The following is a 15437-nucleotide window of genomic DNA, read 5'->3' on the forward strand; positions in this document are numbered from 1 at the left end:
GATTGTACGGGTCATGGATCAATAAGTGGTTGGAAAATGGTAGTAATAAACTTGTTATTTTTCCCATAAAAAAAGAAGGGTTATGGTGTGATTTGGCGTTTCCATGTATTTGATAATTTGAACCACTTGCGTATATACCTTGGGAACGCACGTCAAAGAATTTGTCTCACAAGAAGACGCCAAATTATGAGCAAGTGTTATCTCTTTGTCGGGAAGTTTTGCATGTATTGATTGGATGGAATTCAGCACATTCATGCATGGCGTGGAACTCACTGAATCATGCAAGCCTAGGAGACAATGTTTATGACAAAACTTCCTTTAATCAAGGCCTGTAGTAAGTAAACAAGAAGAATCAAAATTATCAACCCTTCATCTTACATTCCCTCACCATCGACACTTTAGTTTTGACTCTATTTCCCCCTGATGTACGCGTTAAAGCAAGTCATTGTGTTTCCCAGCATTTTCATTTTGGACCTCGGCTTTGTCATCGTCTTTTTAGCTTTTTTTACACTTATAGACACAAAAATAATACTATGTAATTTAAGTGTTCTTAACAGGTTTAATTAAATTTTATCCTTTTATTTTATAAAAACTGATGAAAACTTTTCTTTTAATTTATCAAAATTTAAAAAACGAGACTCTCTCGAATTGTTCTCAACACTTAATTTTAAATTTTAAAATTTTAATATGAACAGTGTTTTTTTGTTTAATTTTTTTTAATTTTACTACTCAACTTTCAAATTGTTCATGTTTTGATTACTATAATTTATTTTATTAATAATTTTGTGATATGACATTTTTTATTATTAATATGTAATTAAAAAAAGAAAGAAATTTGAAAATTAAGCAATTAAGTTAAAAAAATAAACTTCAGTGATCAAAATAAGAATGTAAAGATAGTTGAGTGATATGTAATTTACCCATAAAAGAATGACACAAAATTTTTAACAGCAATGTACCAAAATGAAATAAAAGGTAAACATTATATATGATTTTGAAATAAATGAAAATTTATATACTAAAAGAAAATAAAATTAATAGTCTAAGTACTAAATGTGTAGTTTAACCATATAATTTATAAAGGGGGAAAACGAACGAACGATAAATTACCAAGCCTACCGGCGTTAAGCAAACGGGTAACCGGATCACCCCGCGAAAAGAATTATGGATTATGTTAACTTTTTACGCTGTTTTAACTAACTTGAGATGTTAGATCTATTGAAATTACATTTTTTCTCTTTTTGTTTTTTGTTTTCTGTTCGACGTACAAAATGGCAAAAGAGCTTTGCTTTATAAGCGATTGGAGCTCTGTTTCTACTTCCCGATAAGTAATCAGCTTCGCCGGAGTTTTTTTCTCGGCCGGCTAACAAAAAACCTTCCTAGTCTCTGTTTGGAAGCGCATCGCCGAGTTCTAACAATTGGTATTGAGAGTAGCAGCAACGCCTTGTTTAAAGTTTTTAAACCAAAATCTTCCCCAATCTCCGTCTTCCTCTTTGCCTTTGGCAACCCCGTCACCGTCCCTATCAAGACGGTGCCGTTTCGATGCTTTTCTTGTTGTGAGATCCGTTTTCCAACGCTGAACAGATCTGCATTTTTTGGTTCTCATGTCACCATTATCCGCTGGTCTGAATCTTGCGAGTTCGTCAAGCCAACATCCAGAACTTCAGCAAGAGCGTGTTTAAACGACTTCTCGGATGAAGAATTTTCCAAGAAACATCAAGAGTTTTCCCTCGGATTCCACTTATCAGACGATGATGGCGAAACTAACCGGGGATTTAACACTGATTCTTCGGATTCGGGAAGGTCCGACTCGGGAAGAGAGTATTTGAAACTACATTGGCGAGATGGGCTTTGGGAAGATCATAAGCATCCAAAGTTTGATTCTAAGCAGTCATCGAGCAAGAAAACCACTTCGATAGGCGGAAACAACGGCGGTGGCGGTGGAAAAGAACGGCCGGCTGCTGGTGGCACCGACGGTGATGAATGGTTCGATAAAACAGAGTCGACAACAGCATGGCAGGAAGAGAAAATGGGAGGTTTATTATCAGATGAAATGCTCCATCATGAAACAAGAAGGGATCTTCTATACCATATAGGATTATCACAAGAGCCTAACAATCCTCTCCTCCTTGCCAATTATGCTCAGTTTCTCTACCTTATCGTTCATGATTACGATAGGTACAAATTTCTCTACCTTACTGCCAATTATGCATGGGGTTTTTATCAATAGATGAATGTGTGATGCAGCTTCATAGGTTTCACTTTCATGGCGAATATGAAAAATGCCACATTTGTGCACGTGACACTTTTAACATGAAATAAATATCACACGTACGCATGCTTCCAAACCTTGGACCAATATGAAACCAGTTGCTTTCATCCAGTTGAATGCGTAATTGAATGTGTCTGTGTTTGTTGATTATCAGAGCGGAAGAGTTGTTCGAGAAAGCGATAGAAGTGGAAGCGGGTGACGCCGACGTATACAGTAAATACGCCAACTTCTTATGGAAAGTTAAGGATGATATGTGGGCATCTGAGGAAATGTTCTTGGAAGCAACTGAAGCAGATCTTGATAACCCTTATTATTCCACAAACTACGCTGATTTTCTATGGAATACTAGCGGGGAGGATACTTGTTACCCGCTTCGCTCTTCACACACTGATCTGTTGAAAGTCAAAAATGAATTTAGCATATGGCCGGCTAATATTAGTCTAAAATGGCTGCAAATTATTGAAAATTAGCAATGGTAAAATATCAAATTTAGTCACTTTAATTTTAAGGTATTTACAAGATTAGTCCTTAGGTTTCAACTATAAATACCCTAGCTCATTTAGCTTCAAAATCATCCCAAAGCATTCTAGTTTTCTTCCAATATTAGAGAGAATTTAAAGAGTTTCTTGAGAGTTGTTTTCTCCTTTTTATCAAGAGAGAATTATCATTGTTTTCTCTTTAGTAGATCGAGAGAAGTTGTAATTCTTATTTTCTCATAGTGAAATTCGTCTACCGTTGCCCGTGGTTTTTACCCTATTTTATTTAGGGGTTTTTCACGTAAGTTTTGTGTCTTCTTTATCTTCATTTTTATTTTCTCAAATTATCAGTTGCGATTTTGTTCTATCCGATAGCCGTCTTCCGCAACAATTGGTATCGAGCTAGATTAGAGTGTGTAATATCTACTTATTGTCTTTGTGGTTGCCACCAAAAGGTGGATCCTCCAACATAAGAAAATAAGAAGTTATTACACATTCTTTGAAGGTTCCAGAGAACTATTCACGATAGTGAAATAGTGGGAGCTATCCGTAAAAGAAGCTATGGCAACGAAATTTGATAATGAAAAATTCAATGGGAGAAATTTCTCATTGTGGAAATTGAAGATGAAGGTCATCCTAAGGAAAGACGGGTGTCTAGCGGCTATCAATGAAAGGTCGGTGGATTTCGCAGATGACATCAAATGGAACGAGATGGATGGGAATGCTATGGCAAACTTTCATCTACATTAGCAGATGAAGTATTGTCAAGCATCGAGGAGAAGAAGACAACTAAGGAGATATGGGATCATCTCACCAAATTGTACGAGGCCACATCGCTGCACAATAAAATTTTCCTTAAGAGGAAATTGTACACTCTCCGTATGCCAGAATCTACTTCAGTGACGGAGCACTTAAATACACTGAACACCTTATTTTCTCAACTTACATCCTTAAGCTGTAAAATAGAATAACAAGAACGTGTTGAACTTCTACTTAAAAGTTTACCGGATTCGTACGATCAACTCATCATCAATATGACAAACAGTAATGTCACCAGTCTAGTCTTCGATGACGTTGCAGCTGCTGTTCTACAAGAAGAAAATCGGCGCAAGAACAAGGAAGACAGACAAGTAAATCTGCAACAAGCAGAAGCGTTGACAACGATGAGAAGGAGATCAACAGAACATGGCCAAAGCAGCAGTCACAAACATGGTAGATCGAAGTCAAGAAGCAAAAAGAATTTAAAGTGCTACCACTGTGGAAAGAAGGGTCACTTGAAGAAGGATTGTTGGAGTCTAAATAAAAACTCCAATCCACAAGGCAATACCGCAAACACTTCAGATGATGGAGATGCTCTATGCTGTGAAGCGTCAACCACCGTGGAAGGTAGAAAACGATTTGCAAATATATGGCTCATTGATTCAGGAGCAACATATCACATGACCTCAAGAAGAGAATGGTTACATCAGTATGAACCTGTCTCAGGAGGATCTGTGTATAGTTGCAATGATCATGCCTTAGAGATCGTTGGTGTGGGAACCATCAAATTGAAGATGTATGATGAAACAATCAAAGTTGTTCGAGATATGCGGCACGTGAAGGGCCTGAAGAAAATTTTATTATCCTACGGATTGTTGGATAATAATGCAAGCAAGATTGAAACACGGAAATGAATCATGAAGGTGTTTCGTGGAGCGCTTGTGGTGTTGAAAGGCGAAAAGATAACTGCAAACTTGTACATGCTGAAGGGAGAGACTTTGCTAGAAGCAGAAGCCTCTGTTGCCTCATGTAGTCCAGATTCTGCAATGCTATGGCATCAGAAACTTGGACACATGTCAGAACAAGGAATGAAAGTCCTTGTGGAGCAAAAGCTACTTCCAGGCTTAACAAAGGTAATACTTCCTTTGTGTGAGCATTGCATAACAAGTAAGTAGCACCGATTGAAATTCAACAAATCAAATTCTAGAGGCAAAAGTGTTCTAGAATTGGTTCACTCTGACGTATGGAAAGCACCAGTTACATCCCTAGGCGGAGCAAAATACTTTGTCTCATTTATTGATGACTACTCCAGGAGATGTTGGGTGTATCCTATTAAGAAGAAGTCAGACGTGTTTTCAACTTTCAAAAACTTCAAGGCGCGGGTGGAACTTGATTCTGGAAATAAGATCAAGTGTTTCAGAACAGATAATGGAGGAGAATACACAAGCGAAGAATTTGATTATTTTTACAGGAAAGAAGGCATCAAAAGATAGTTCACAGTGGCGAATACTCCTCAACAAAATGGAGTGGCAGAGCGGATGAACAGAACCTTGTTAGAAAGAACAAGAGCAATGTTGAGAGATGCATGCCTAGAAAAATCATTTTGGGCAGAAGCAGTCAATACCGCCTGTTATTTGGTGAATCGAGCTCCATCAACTGCAATAGAGCTGAAGACACCAATGAAGATGTGGACTGGAAAACCAACTGATTATTCAAACCTCCATGTATTTGGAAGTATAGTGTACGTGATGTACAACTCCCAAGAAATTTCAAAGTTGGATCCAAAATCCAGGAAATGCAAATTCTTGGGGTATGCTGATGGAGTAAAGGGGTATCGCTTGTGGGATCCCACTGCCCGCAAAGTGATCATCAGTAGAGATGTTATCTTTGTAGAAGATAAGCTACAAAGAAAAGAAGACGATGACAGCGCTGAAAAGTCAGAGACTACACAGATACATATGGAAAAGGCGTTTGAACAAGGAGATTCTTTTGAAGCAAAACCAGCACATGATGAACAAGAACCAGAGAGTTCTGAAGCACCAACAACTCGTCAATCAGATCGTGTGAGAAAACGTCCCAATTGGCACTCCGATTATATTATAGAAGGAAATGTTGCATAATGTCTTTTAACAGAGGACGGTGAGCCATCAACATATCAGGAGGCAATAAACAGCTCAGATGCTTCACTGTGGATGATGGCGATGCAAGAAGAAATCGAAGCCCTTCATAAAAATAATACATGGGATCTTGTGCCACTACCACAAGGAAGGAATCCAATTGGTAACAAATGGGTTTTCAAAATCAAGCGAAATGGTGACGATCAAGTGGAGAGGTATCGTGCAAGACTGGTGGTCAAAGGATATGCTTAGAAAGAAGGTATTGATTTCAATGAAATTTTTTCTCCTGTGGTTCGACTAACAACAGTTCGAGTAGTCTTGGCAATGTGTGCTACATTGAATTTACATTTGGAACAACTAGATGTTAAAATAGCTTTTCTTCATTGAAATCTTGAAGAAGAGATTTATATGCTCCAGCCTGAAGGTTTTGAAGAAGACGAAAAGAAGAACTTGGTTTGCAGGTTGAACAAATCTCTGTACGGTCTAAAGCAGGCGTCGAGGTGTTGGTATAAGAGATTTGATTCCTTCATTATGTGCCTTGGATACAACAGACTTAATGCAGACCCTTGTACTTATTTTAAGAGGTATGGTGATAACGATTTTGTTATATTGTTGTTGTATGTAGATGACATGTTGGTTGCAGGACCCAACAAAGATCATATTGAAGAATTAAAGGCACAACTGGCTAGGGAATTTGAAATGAAGGACTTGGGATCAGCAAACAAGATTCTAGGGATGCAAATTCACCGAGATAGAAGTAATATGAAGATTTGGCTTTCACAAAAGAATTACTTGAAGAAAATCTTGTCACGATTTAGCATGCAAGATTGTAAGCCAATTTCTACCCTCTTCCTATTTACTTCAAATTATCCTCCAGTATGAGTCCTTGAAGTGAAGAAGAGATGATGGAGATGTCGAGTACCGTATGCATCAGCAGTGGGAAGTTTAATGTTCGCTATGATATGCACAAGACCAGACATTGCACAAGCAGTGGGAGTGGTTAGTCGGTACATGGCGAATCCAGGCAAAGAGCATTGGAATACAGTGAAGAGGATCCTGAGATACATCAAAGAAACCTCAAATGTTGCATTATGTTATGGAGGATCAAACTTACTAATAAATGGTTATGTAGATTCTGACTATGCAGGGGATTTGGATAAAAGCAAATCTACTACAAGATATGTGTTCAAAGTTGTTGGTGGAGCTGTAAGTTGGGTTTCAAAATTGAAGTCAATTGTGGCTACATCCACAACAGAGGCAGAATATGTAGCAGCTACACAAGCCAGTAAAGAAGCAATTTGGTTGAAGATGTTATTGGAGGAGCTTGGGCACAATCAAGAGTATGTCTCTTTGTTTTGTGACAGTCAAAGTGCCTTGCATCTAGCAAGGAATCCAACATTTCATTCAAGGACAAAGCACATACGAGTTCAGTACCATTTCATTCGTGAAAAGGTGGAAGAATGAACGGTAGATATGCAGAAGATCCATACCAAAGACAACATAACAGATTTCATGACGAAGGCAATCAATGCTGATAAATTTAACTGGTGTCGATCCTCTTGTGGTCTGTCAGAAACGTAAGCAACATGATGGTATAAGGTAGAAAGAATGGTGTGAAGATATGATTGTTTCAATCAAATCTTCAAGTGGGAGATTGTTGAAAGTCAAAAATGAATTTAGCATATGGGCGGCTAATATTAGTCTAAAATGGCTGCAAATTGTTGAAAATTAGCAAGGGTAAAATACCCAATTTAGTCACTTTAATTTTAGGGTATTTATAAGATTAGTCCTTAGGTTTCAACTATAAATACCCTAGCTCATTTAGCTTCAAAACTATCCCAAAGCATTCTAGCTTTCTTCCAATACTAGAGAGAATTTAGAGAGTTTCTTGAGAGTTGTTTTCTCCTTTTTATCAAGAGAGAACTATCATTGTTTTCTCCTTCGTAGATCGAGAGAAGTTGTAATTCCTATTTTCTCATAATGAAATTCTTCTACCGTTGCCCGTGATTTTTACCCTTTTTTATTTAGGGGTTTTCCACGTAAATTTTGTGTCTTCTTTATCTTCATTTTTATTTTCTCAAATTATCAGTTGCGATTTTGCTCTATCCGATAGCCGTCTTCCGCAACATGATCATGATGTTTCAACATCATTTCATATATCCCAAATCGCACCCGGCTTTTGAAACATAGGATTCCCCAAAGTTTCTCTCCTACCTACTCATATTTCATCAAATGTCGGGCGGGTGGGGCAAAATGCATGGTATGGGGAAGGCCGGCACTCCAGGCGTACAGCTCCACGAGGATCATTGGAGGATATATGAACCTTTCTCAAGCATTTTAACTTTTTTTCTCATATCATTCATTGTAATTACGACATATAATAACCATTTTTTTTTGCTTCGAGTTGGATTGAATCCACAAACAAAATGTCAAATAACTTTTTTTAAAAAAAGATATTAGTTTTATTTCTAAATAAATTATTAAGCAACAAAGGGTAAGCTAGAAAAATAGAAAGTAGAAAGAGTGTTATTCAACTTGGCTGCCGTATAGTTGAGGAATTAATTGAGTAAAGCAGAGGAATTGAATTTTGCTACCCAGATAGGTGTCCATTTATTTTGGGAATTCTACATTTGAGTTGGAGGGGAAGAGTTTTGTTGTTTTTGTGATTAATCTAATAAAGGATAGTAGGTTTGTTGGTACAGCGGCAATGATCCACAAAAAGAGACTTCATTCTTTAAATGAGTGCCGGTAGATAACTAGAGGTATAATTAATGATGTTTAATGTAAAGTCGAGCTAGATTTTAGTAGTCTACAAATTTTTTTTTTAAATAACATTCATAAGTTTAATTTTTCAGTTTTAATGTTATAAGAATCGGATTAACTTGATTGATTTACCATTTGATATTAACGTAATATATACAAATGAAATTTATGTTGGTAAACATACTATGGTGCAGTTTTATGAAACTGACCCTCTCCTTAACAATGTCGTTGAAAAGAATGGCAGCCGCAGTAACTCTGTTTCAGTCCCTCGGAAGAAGATGGCCTGTTTCAGAGAACTTTTCGTCGGAAAATGGAAATAAAAAAAATAGAATAAATCACTGATCCCATCATCTCTCGGGCTTCATTGGCTTTGAATTTCTGTTTTCTTCAACACTAATCTGTCATTAACGCACTGCAATGTACTCTACTTCCTTTTTCTCTATAAATTATGAATTCATTTGAAGGTAGCATTTGGATCTATGGTTTTGTTGAATTCATTAACCATCTGGTCGGTTTTGCTTTCTTTCAGACAAGATATGCAGGCAACTGTAAACACCAGACGAACAAAGATTTGAAGTGTAAAGTTGCCTGACACGGTTGAAACATCAAATTAGTTGACATCTTGCTGATTAGAGATTGTGTTTGTTTTACAACAATGTCTGGTTCAACCTAAAGAGAATATTGCATTAATGAACTAAATAGATACAACTTAGTAAACATGCGAAAAGACACAAATAGATCAAGAAAACTAGCCTACAACAATGTTTGATTTAGGCCAAGCATTGAACTTCTTCAGCATATACGAAATGGCTTGTAGGTTAACCGAGGGAAAAACAGCTCATTGCGCTTCATCGGCGTTCTCATCTGCCTCGAAAATGTCAATAGATTAACACAAGAAACAACAACAAAGATAACATCTGAAAAGGGTAAACGAATTCTTTTTTCCTTCTAGCACGCTCTCATCTATGCAGGCTAACAAATACAAACTGATCAAGAAATATCGATGCAGGCAAGCAATTATTCCTTATTCATCATCGCCAACTTAGCTCTTACCGAAGATGAATAAGCATATTAATACTCTCTTTGCATCTTACTATTTGCATGTACACTTAAACTACCTACAAAGATCATTTCTACACTTGCATTTCCGATTACCAGTCCTTCTAAAAACATTCTAATGAAACGAAACATGTCTAAATGCATCTTCTTCTATCCCACCCATCATCTCCTAAAAGTTCATATAAAGATGACAATGATAGCACCATTACTAACAACAATTGTCTAATAATACTAATTGAAAAGAGATTTACCTTCAGCACCTTCTTCTTCCTCCTCTTCCTCAGCTTCGCCTTCGTACTCTTCTCCATACCTTCCATTCAGATAGTCCACCGTATCAGGTGTCAGCACCAGATTAACGCAATTCAAAATGTCGAACAAATTAAGTGTCCTCGGCGTCAATATTCTCAAGTCCCTATATTTCGACTTGATTTATCCACATTTTCCGGCACATCCATCATCAAAAACATAGATTTCTGCTTCGGGTCCAATCCCCATCTCTTCAACGCCTCAATGAAATCTTTGGTCTTCGGCTTCTCGAATTTATCTCCGAAATCTTCCACGACTATCGTGTTCTCAGCCGCACTGGATAATGCCTTTGAAATAGCCAACCTTTTCTCCTTCTTGTTGATTTTAATGGACCAGTCTCTGGATTTAGGTCCGAAGATAACACCAGCTCCGGGACGGAGCGGAGTACGCATAGACCCACGACGTGCCCGTCCGGTTTTCTTCTGGGGGTAGGGCTTTTTCCCGCCACCACGAACTTCGCTGCGGGTGAAAGTGGAGGCGGAACCGCGACGCTTGTTTTGTAGGTCGGTGATGATCGCTCGGTGAATGACGGCTCTGGCGGTTTCGGGTGGAGCGGACTTGAGGCCGAGATTGGTTTCGCCGACCTTTTCACCGGTGAAGGATAAAATGGGGGGAGTGGAAAGCTGGGAAGAAATGGAAAGGGTGGGTTTTGAAGAGGAGGATTTGGAAGAGAGGGAAAGGGAAGTTGGGAGCTTTGTGGAGGGAGAAGAGAGGAAAATGAAGAAGAGATTGTTACAGCTGAAGTCGCCATTTTTGTATTATTTGAAGAAGAGAACGGATAAACCAAGAAGACTAATGTCTCCTATAGAATGCCTCTGATCGAATTATGTATGCATGGGTATAATGGAAAATTTTGAATACAAGTCCCTGTATTATAGCACAGTGTGTATTTTATTCATATGTAGTTTCAATACGATATCTTAAATACCCGGACTTTTATTATTATAAACATTGAATGCAATCCATTATAAGAGAAAAAATCAATTTAATCAATTTTCAATAATCATATGTAACTTATAACAGTTAGAGAAAAAAGAATTTATAGGTTAATTATAGAATTGGTCACTTTCATTTATGTTTTGTTAATTTTACTTTATTGATTTCAAAAAATAAAACATTTAGTCACTTTTATTTTTATTTAATTAAAATATAGTCACTGAAAGTTAACTGTCATTAGATCTTTTATGAATTACTGACATGAAACGTTAATAAAAGGGTTTAAATTTTATTTTAGTCCTTGAACTTTAGATAAAATTTAATTATGGATCCTTCTCTACATATTTTCAGAAGCCTCGATAGTTCTCCGTCTGTCACCACATCACGATCGTCTTGCACTGCTCCGGTTGTCATCTCCAGTGACCGTTCAACTAGAAAGCACATCAGGATATTCCTCTTGGCCTCCTGAATGCGGACCAAGCCTAAGTTTCGCCAAAAAGTGATATAGTGTTGAGAAATATACGCTGAAACTCTTTGTCTTCTCATCTCTCGATCTCCGTCATTCACCGTCGAATTTTTACGATTTTGAAATATTTTAGTGTCCTCCCCAATAAGACCTCTTCACTGTTGGGATTGAAAATCTGACGCTCTAATCGTCAGAAATTCACCATAGTCAATGGTAATCTTCCTCATTTTTCTTCCCTCTATTTTGTTTGGCTGATATTTGTTGTTGTTTTCTTAGTTTAGGTGTTGGAGGTTTTTGATTGTGTTTGGGTGGTAACAGACGACTAGAATAACGGTGATTAGAGACTATGGCTTAATGATGATTTAGAGAAGTAGGGTTTAGAGAGGGAAAAAAACATATTGAAAGAAGGATAAATTGTAAATTTGTCTCTAAACTGTTTTAAATTTGTAAAAAGAAGTTCATAATTTAAATTTTATCTATAGCTTAGGGGTTAAAGTAAAATTACATCTTCTTATTAATGTTTCATATTAATAATCCGTTAAAAGTTTAACGATAATTAATCTTCAATAATCATATCTTAATTAAATAAAAAAATAATCATATATATTTTTTTAAAATTAGTGAGAAAAATAGATAAAACATAAACGAAAGTGATCAATCATGTAATTAATTCAAAATCAATATATAAGTTGGCTCTCGGAAGCTACTTGAGCTCCCCTTTGTTACTGCTAAACATGGGAAGCTGGGATGGATAGCCGATAACCTTGATCTTGGTCGTGTTGCTTACTTCTTTTGGTGGTTGGCTGGTCCAAGCGTCGCGAGTTTTGTTGTTTTACTGGGAATTGCCAAATGTTATACATATAAACCTGCAGTGGGAACTTTCTCGGTGCATCACAAAGATTTAAAATGTAGACGAATTTTAAAACTTGTGGTTGAAATTTAAAGTTCGTACGTGTTGTTTTATGATCATATCTATGTAATTGATCTCATCATGTATTATATACAAGAAGAACATTAAACATGTGAATAAACAAGATCACTCTTTTATTTTCTGCGCAGTAAAGTTTTGACAACTTCACTTTACACACCTGATACTGCACAAACATTATAGGTAGATTTGTAGATTCATACATACTATTACTCTCTCATCGGACAAAGCATAAAGCCACTCATTTCATTTCCTGACACTTTGCAACAAAGTAATCTGTGGTTCCAAGTTTAAGTTTTTAGCCAGAAATATCAATGGCTTTAACGTCAGGCTTTTTCACTTCCATCTTCGGAACAGTGACAGTAAGCACACCGTTTTCCATGGCAGCCTTGATCTGATCCATCTTGGCATTCTCGGGCAGCCTGAACCTCCTCATGAACTTCCCACTGCTCCGTTCCACGCGGTGCCACGTGTCATTCTTGTCTTCCTTCTCCACGTTCCTCTCCCCACTTATCTGCAACACCCTGTCATCCTCCACCTCCACCTTCACTTCTTCTATTTTGAGCCCCGGAACATCGGCCTTGAACACATGAGCTTCCGGTGTTTCTCTCCAGTCGATCCGTGTGTCCACAAAGGACGAGATTTCTGGACTTGGTGTCATTAGGGAAGAGGAAGTGAAGTCCCTGAAAGGATCCCAAACATCGAGCGAGAATGGATCGAAGACATTGCTGCGTCGGTTGCCGAAGAAGCTTGGAATCAGAGACATTCTCAGAAAGAGAAACCTTGTTAGCAACGAAAACAGAGAAAGCTATTGTATGATTGTTTTGTCTGGGGATTTAGAGAAGCATAGAGGGGCTATTTATAGCAATAGTATAGGATATTTCGAGCATTCACAAGATTTTTCGAGTGTTCGGTCTTTAAATCAGTTTCGAGTACATTGTCCAAACTCCAAAGTATTGAGTTTTGTATATTTTGTGGGACATTCGTGAACCTTCATGTTATATGGACCTCATATATACTAGTCGACTTAAAGCCCAATAAGAATTTGAAATTGGGTTGCTTTAATTGTAGGCCACGTGGACTATGTTAATTTTTATAATGTCTTTTTCTTTTATTTGAATAGTTTTATAATGTCTTTCCATGTTCACCCTTTATCCATTTTGTGTATATATTATATAGAGAGGGAGAAAGAGAGATGATCCAAAAGGAAAGGCAAATCTAGTAAGAAATTTGAGCCGAATTCTCCATAAAAGAGAAGACGTGTTCAATAAAACTGCAATTCTTCTACTTGGTATCTCTGCAAAAAGAGGGACAACTTAACATAGCCTGAATTGATGATTGTTTAAACATCCTCATCCCACACTAAAACACACAACATTTGGTGGAATTGTCTCCCTGCTAAATGCCCTTATTATTACATATTGCGTTTCTTGGCTTCAGTGTAGAGAACCACCCCGGCTACCGTGAGAGAGTACCCCAGCATCCCTGTAACTGATACTGGGTTTTTGAATATCAAGATCGATATAACCACGGCCACCGCCCCTTTCGCATTTCCCAACACCTGCAACAACCACCATGCTTAGGATTACACTTACATTAATGGCAGCAAAAGTAATTTTACCTGGAGAGTCAAGGGACTGGTATGCTTGGTGACCAAGAAATTAGCCAAGTTGACAAAATATGCAAGGGCAGAATTGAAGAGGAGATACAATAAGAACTTCCAATCATCTCTTGCAAGTGCAACAGTGATTCCAGTCACATCTTGTTCCATGTAAATAGCTGCTGGGAAAAGGACTATGACAGCTATAGGTGCCATGTACATTAGCAAGTTCATGGAGTTGAGCTTTTCCCTAAGAACATTAACCATCATCGTCGGTTTCATTTCAAAAGCGACACTAAACACATCAATGTAGGTCCCTTACCCTTCAGAAGACAACAAAATCCCTTGAAGCACTGATTTAAGAGCTCTTGCAGCTGTGGCACCAATGCACATTATAAATCCAAACAGATGAAACAATGGTTCTCCCTTCATCCATTCATTTTCACAACAACCAAATCAGTTAATGGCACGTCTTTTGAAAATTTACGTAAACAAATCCAAGTATTGATCAAAATCTTAAAGGCTTACCCCGCTTGCAATAATTACACCGGTGACAACAGGGATAAGGGTGACATACGTAACCCAACCTTCTCTCTTGCCGGTCATCACTACCGCGAAAACCGCCGTGAAGAACGGCGTGGTGGCACCGACGGCCTGGTTGAACGAAACGGGAAGGTATCTAAGCGAAATGTTCCCGCCGACAACGGATAAACAAAAGATGATCCCCAAGGCGGATATCTTCAGCATCTGCAACCGCGACCTTACCCTTTGCAGAGGAGCTATTTTGAGCCATTCAACGGCGATGTAACTCAGCAAAGAACATGCCAACATGTGGCATAACGTGAGGAAAATCGGGTACTTGAACCCATAATTGCTTAGCAAGAACTTGTTCAATAACAAGACCCCAATGTTCGAGGAGTACCATGCTGCTATTAGCCCGATCGTGAATAAACTTCTCATCAGATTTTGATTATGATTCTTCAAATTAAAAAAAAAGCAATTTTTTTCCTGGGAATTTGATAAAAATGAGAGAGAAAAAAGTTGCTTTTTTAAAGATAATTCAATTCTTCAGAAGTTGCAATAAAGAAGAAATTGAACTATAATTGAAACACAGAATTTCTTAATGATCGTTGATATTAAGGATTATAGAGAATTTAGCATCAGAATTTGGATGTTAAAGTAAAAAAAATTAAAAGAAATGATTTTTGTGATGCATGAAGGAAAATTAGAGAACCTGAGGTGATGGTTTCTTTTCCTCAGGCTTTTTAGGAGCTTAAGTAGGAGAAGAGTTCTTCTTCTTCTTCTTCTTCAATTTTCGTTACATTATATTCCTATTTATTTTATTCGAGAGAGAGAAAAATAGTAATTAAACCATTTATTTAGCCGTTTTCTTTGTTGTACCCTACAAAGAAAAAAGCGAATACTTTCTTGCACTTCCCCGGAAATCAAACGCCATTTATTTTTCTTGAGTACGTGGTTTGCTGAGAATTGTAAGAATATGTGTTAAGTAAGATATAAAGTTGGCTTAATATATAAAGGGTAAACTACAATAATGATCACTTACCTTTTGTATTTGTAAACTTTTGCTCACCAAATTCAAAAACTATAAGTTTTAGTCACTTTTATTATCATTTTATTAAGTTTTGATCATTGGGACATTGAAATGTTGTTAATTTGATGACATGACGCGTTAGTAAAAGGATTTAATTTTTATTTTAGCCCCTACACTTTAGAAAAATACTAATTATGGGCCTT

At 37.3% G+C, this 15437-nt stretch overlaps 3 protein-coding genes and 1 pseudogene across 3 annotated transcripts; 1 reads left to right on the plus strand and 3 right to left on the minus strand.

The window, feature by feature from the left end:
- Positions 1-953: 953 nt before the first annotated feature.
- On the plus strand, positions 954-2742 carry LOC120189379. Its single transcript, XM_039192674.1, has 3 exons — positions 954-975; positions 1284-2178; positions 2427-2742. The coding sequence occupies exons 1-3, from the start codon at positions 954-956 to the stop codon at positions 2740-2742; spliced, it is 1233 nt and encodes a 410-aa protein (XP_039048605.1).
- Positions 2743-9087: 6345 nt separating this feature from the next.
- On the minus strand, positions 9088-11234 carry LOC120189380 (annotated as a pseudogene).
- A 1080-nt stretch (positions 11235-12314) lies between these two features.
- On the minus strand, positions 12315-12880 carry LOC120189274 (17.3 kDa class I heat shock protein-like). The gene has a single exon (XM_039192585.1). The coding sequence runs from the start codon at positions 12846-12848 to the stop codon at positions 12381-12383; it is 468 nt and encodes a 155-aa protein (XP_039048516.1). The 5' UTR covers positions 12849-12880; the 3' UTR covers positions 12315-12380.
- Positions 12881-13349: 469 nt separating this feature from the next.
- On the minus strand, positions 13350-15015 carry LOC120189231 (probable sugar phosphate/phosphate translocator At5g05820). The gene is made up of 4 exons (XM_039192549.1): positions 14211-15015; positions 14005-14108; positions 13704-13932; positions 13350-13643 (listed from the first exon to the last, which is right to left on the minus strand). Exons 1-4 carry the CDS (start codon positions 14640-14642, stop codon positions 13497-13499), a joined length of 912 nt encoding a protein of 303 aa, XP_039048480.1. The 5' UTR covers positions 14643-15015; the 3' UTR covers positions 13350-13496.
- Between the last annotated feature and the right edge of the window lie 422 nt (positions 15016-15437).

The sequence above is a fragment of the Hibiscus syriacus genome, unplaced genomic scaffold (assembly GCF_006381635.1).
Source record: "Hibiscus syriacus cultivar Baekdansim isolate YM2019G1 unplaced genomic scaffold, ASM638163v2 tig00116954_pilon, whole genome shotgun sequence".
Lineage (NCBI taxonomy): Eukaryota > Viridiplantae > Streptophyta > Magnoliopsida > Malvales > Malvaceae > Hibiscus > Hibiscus syriacus.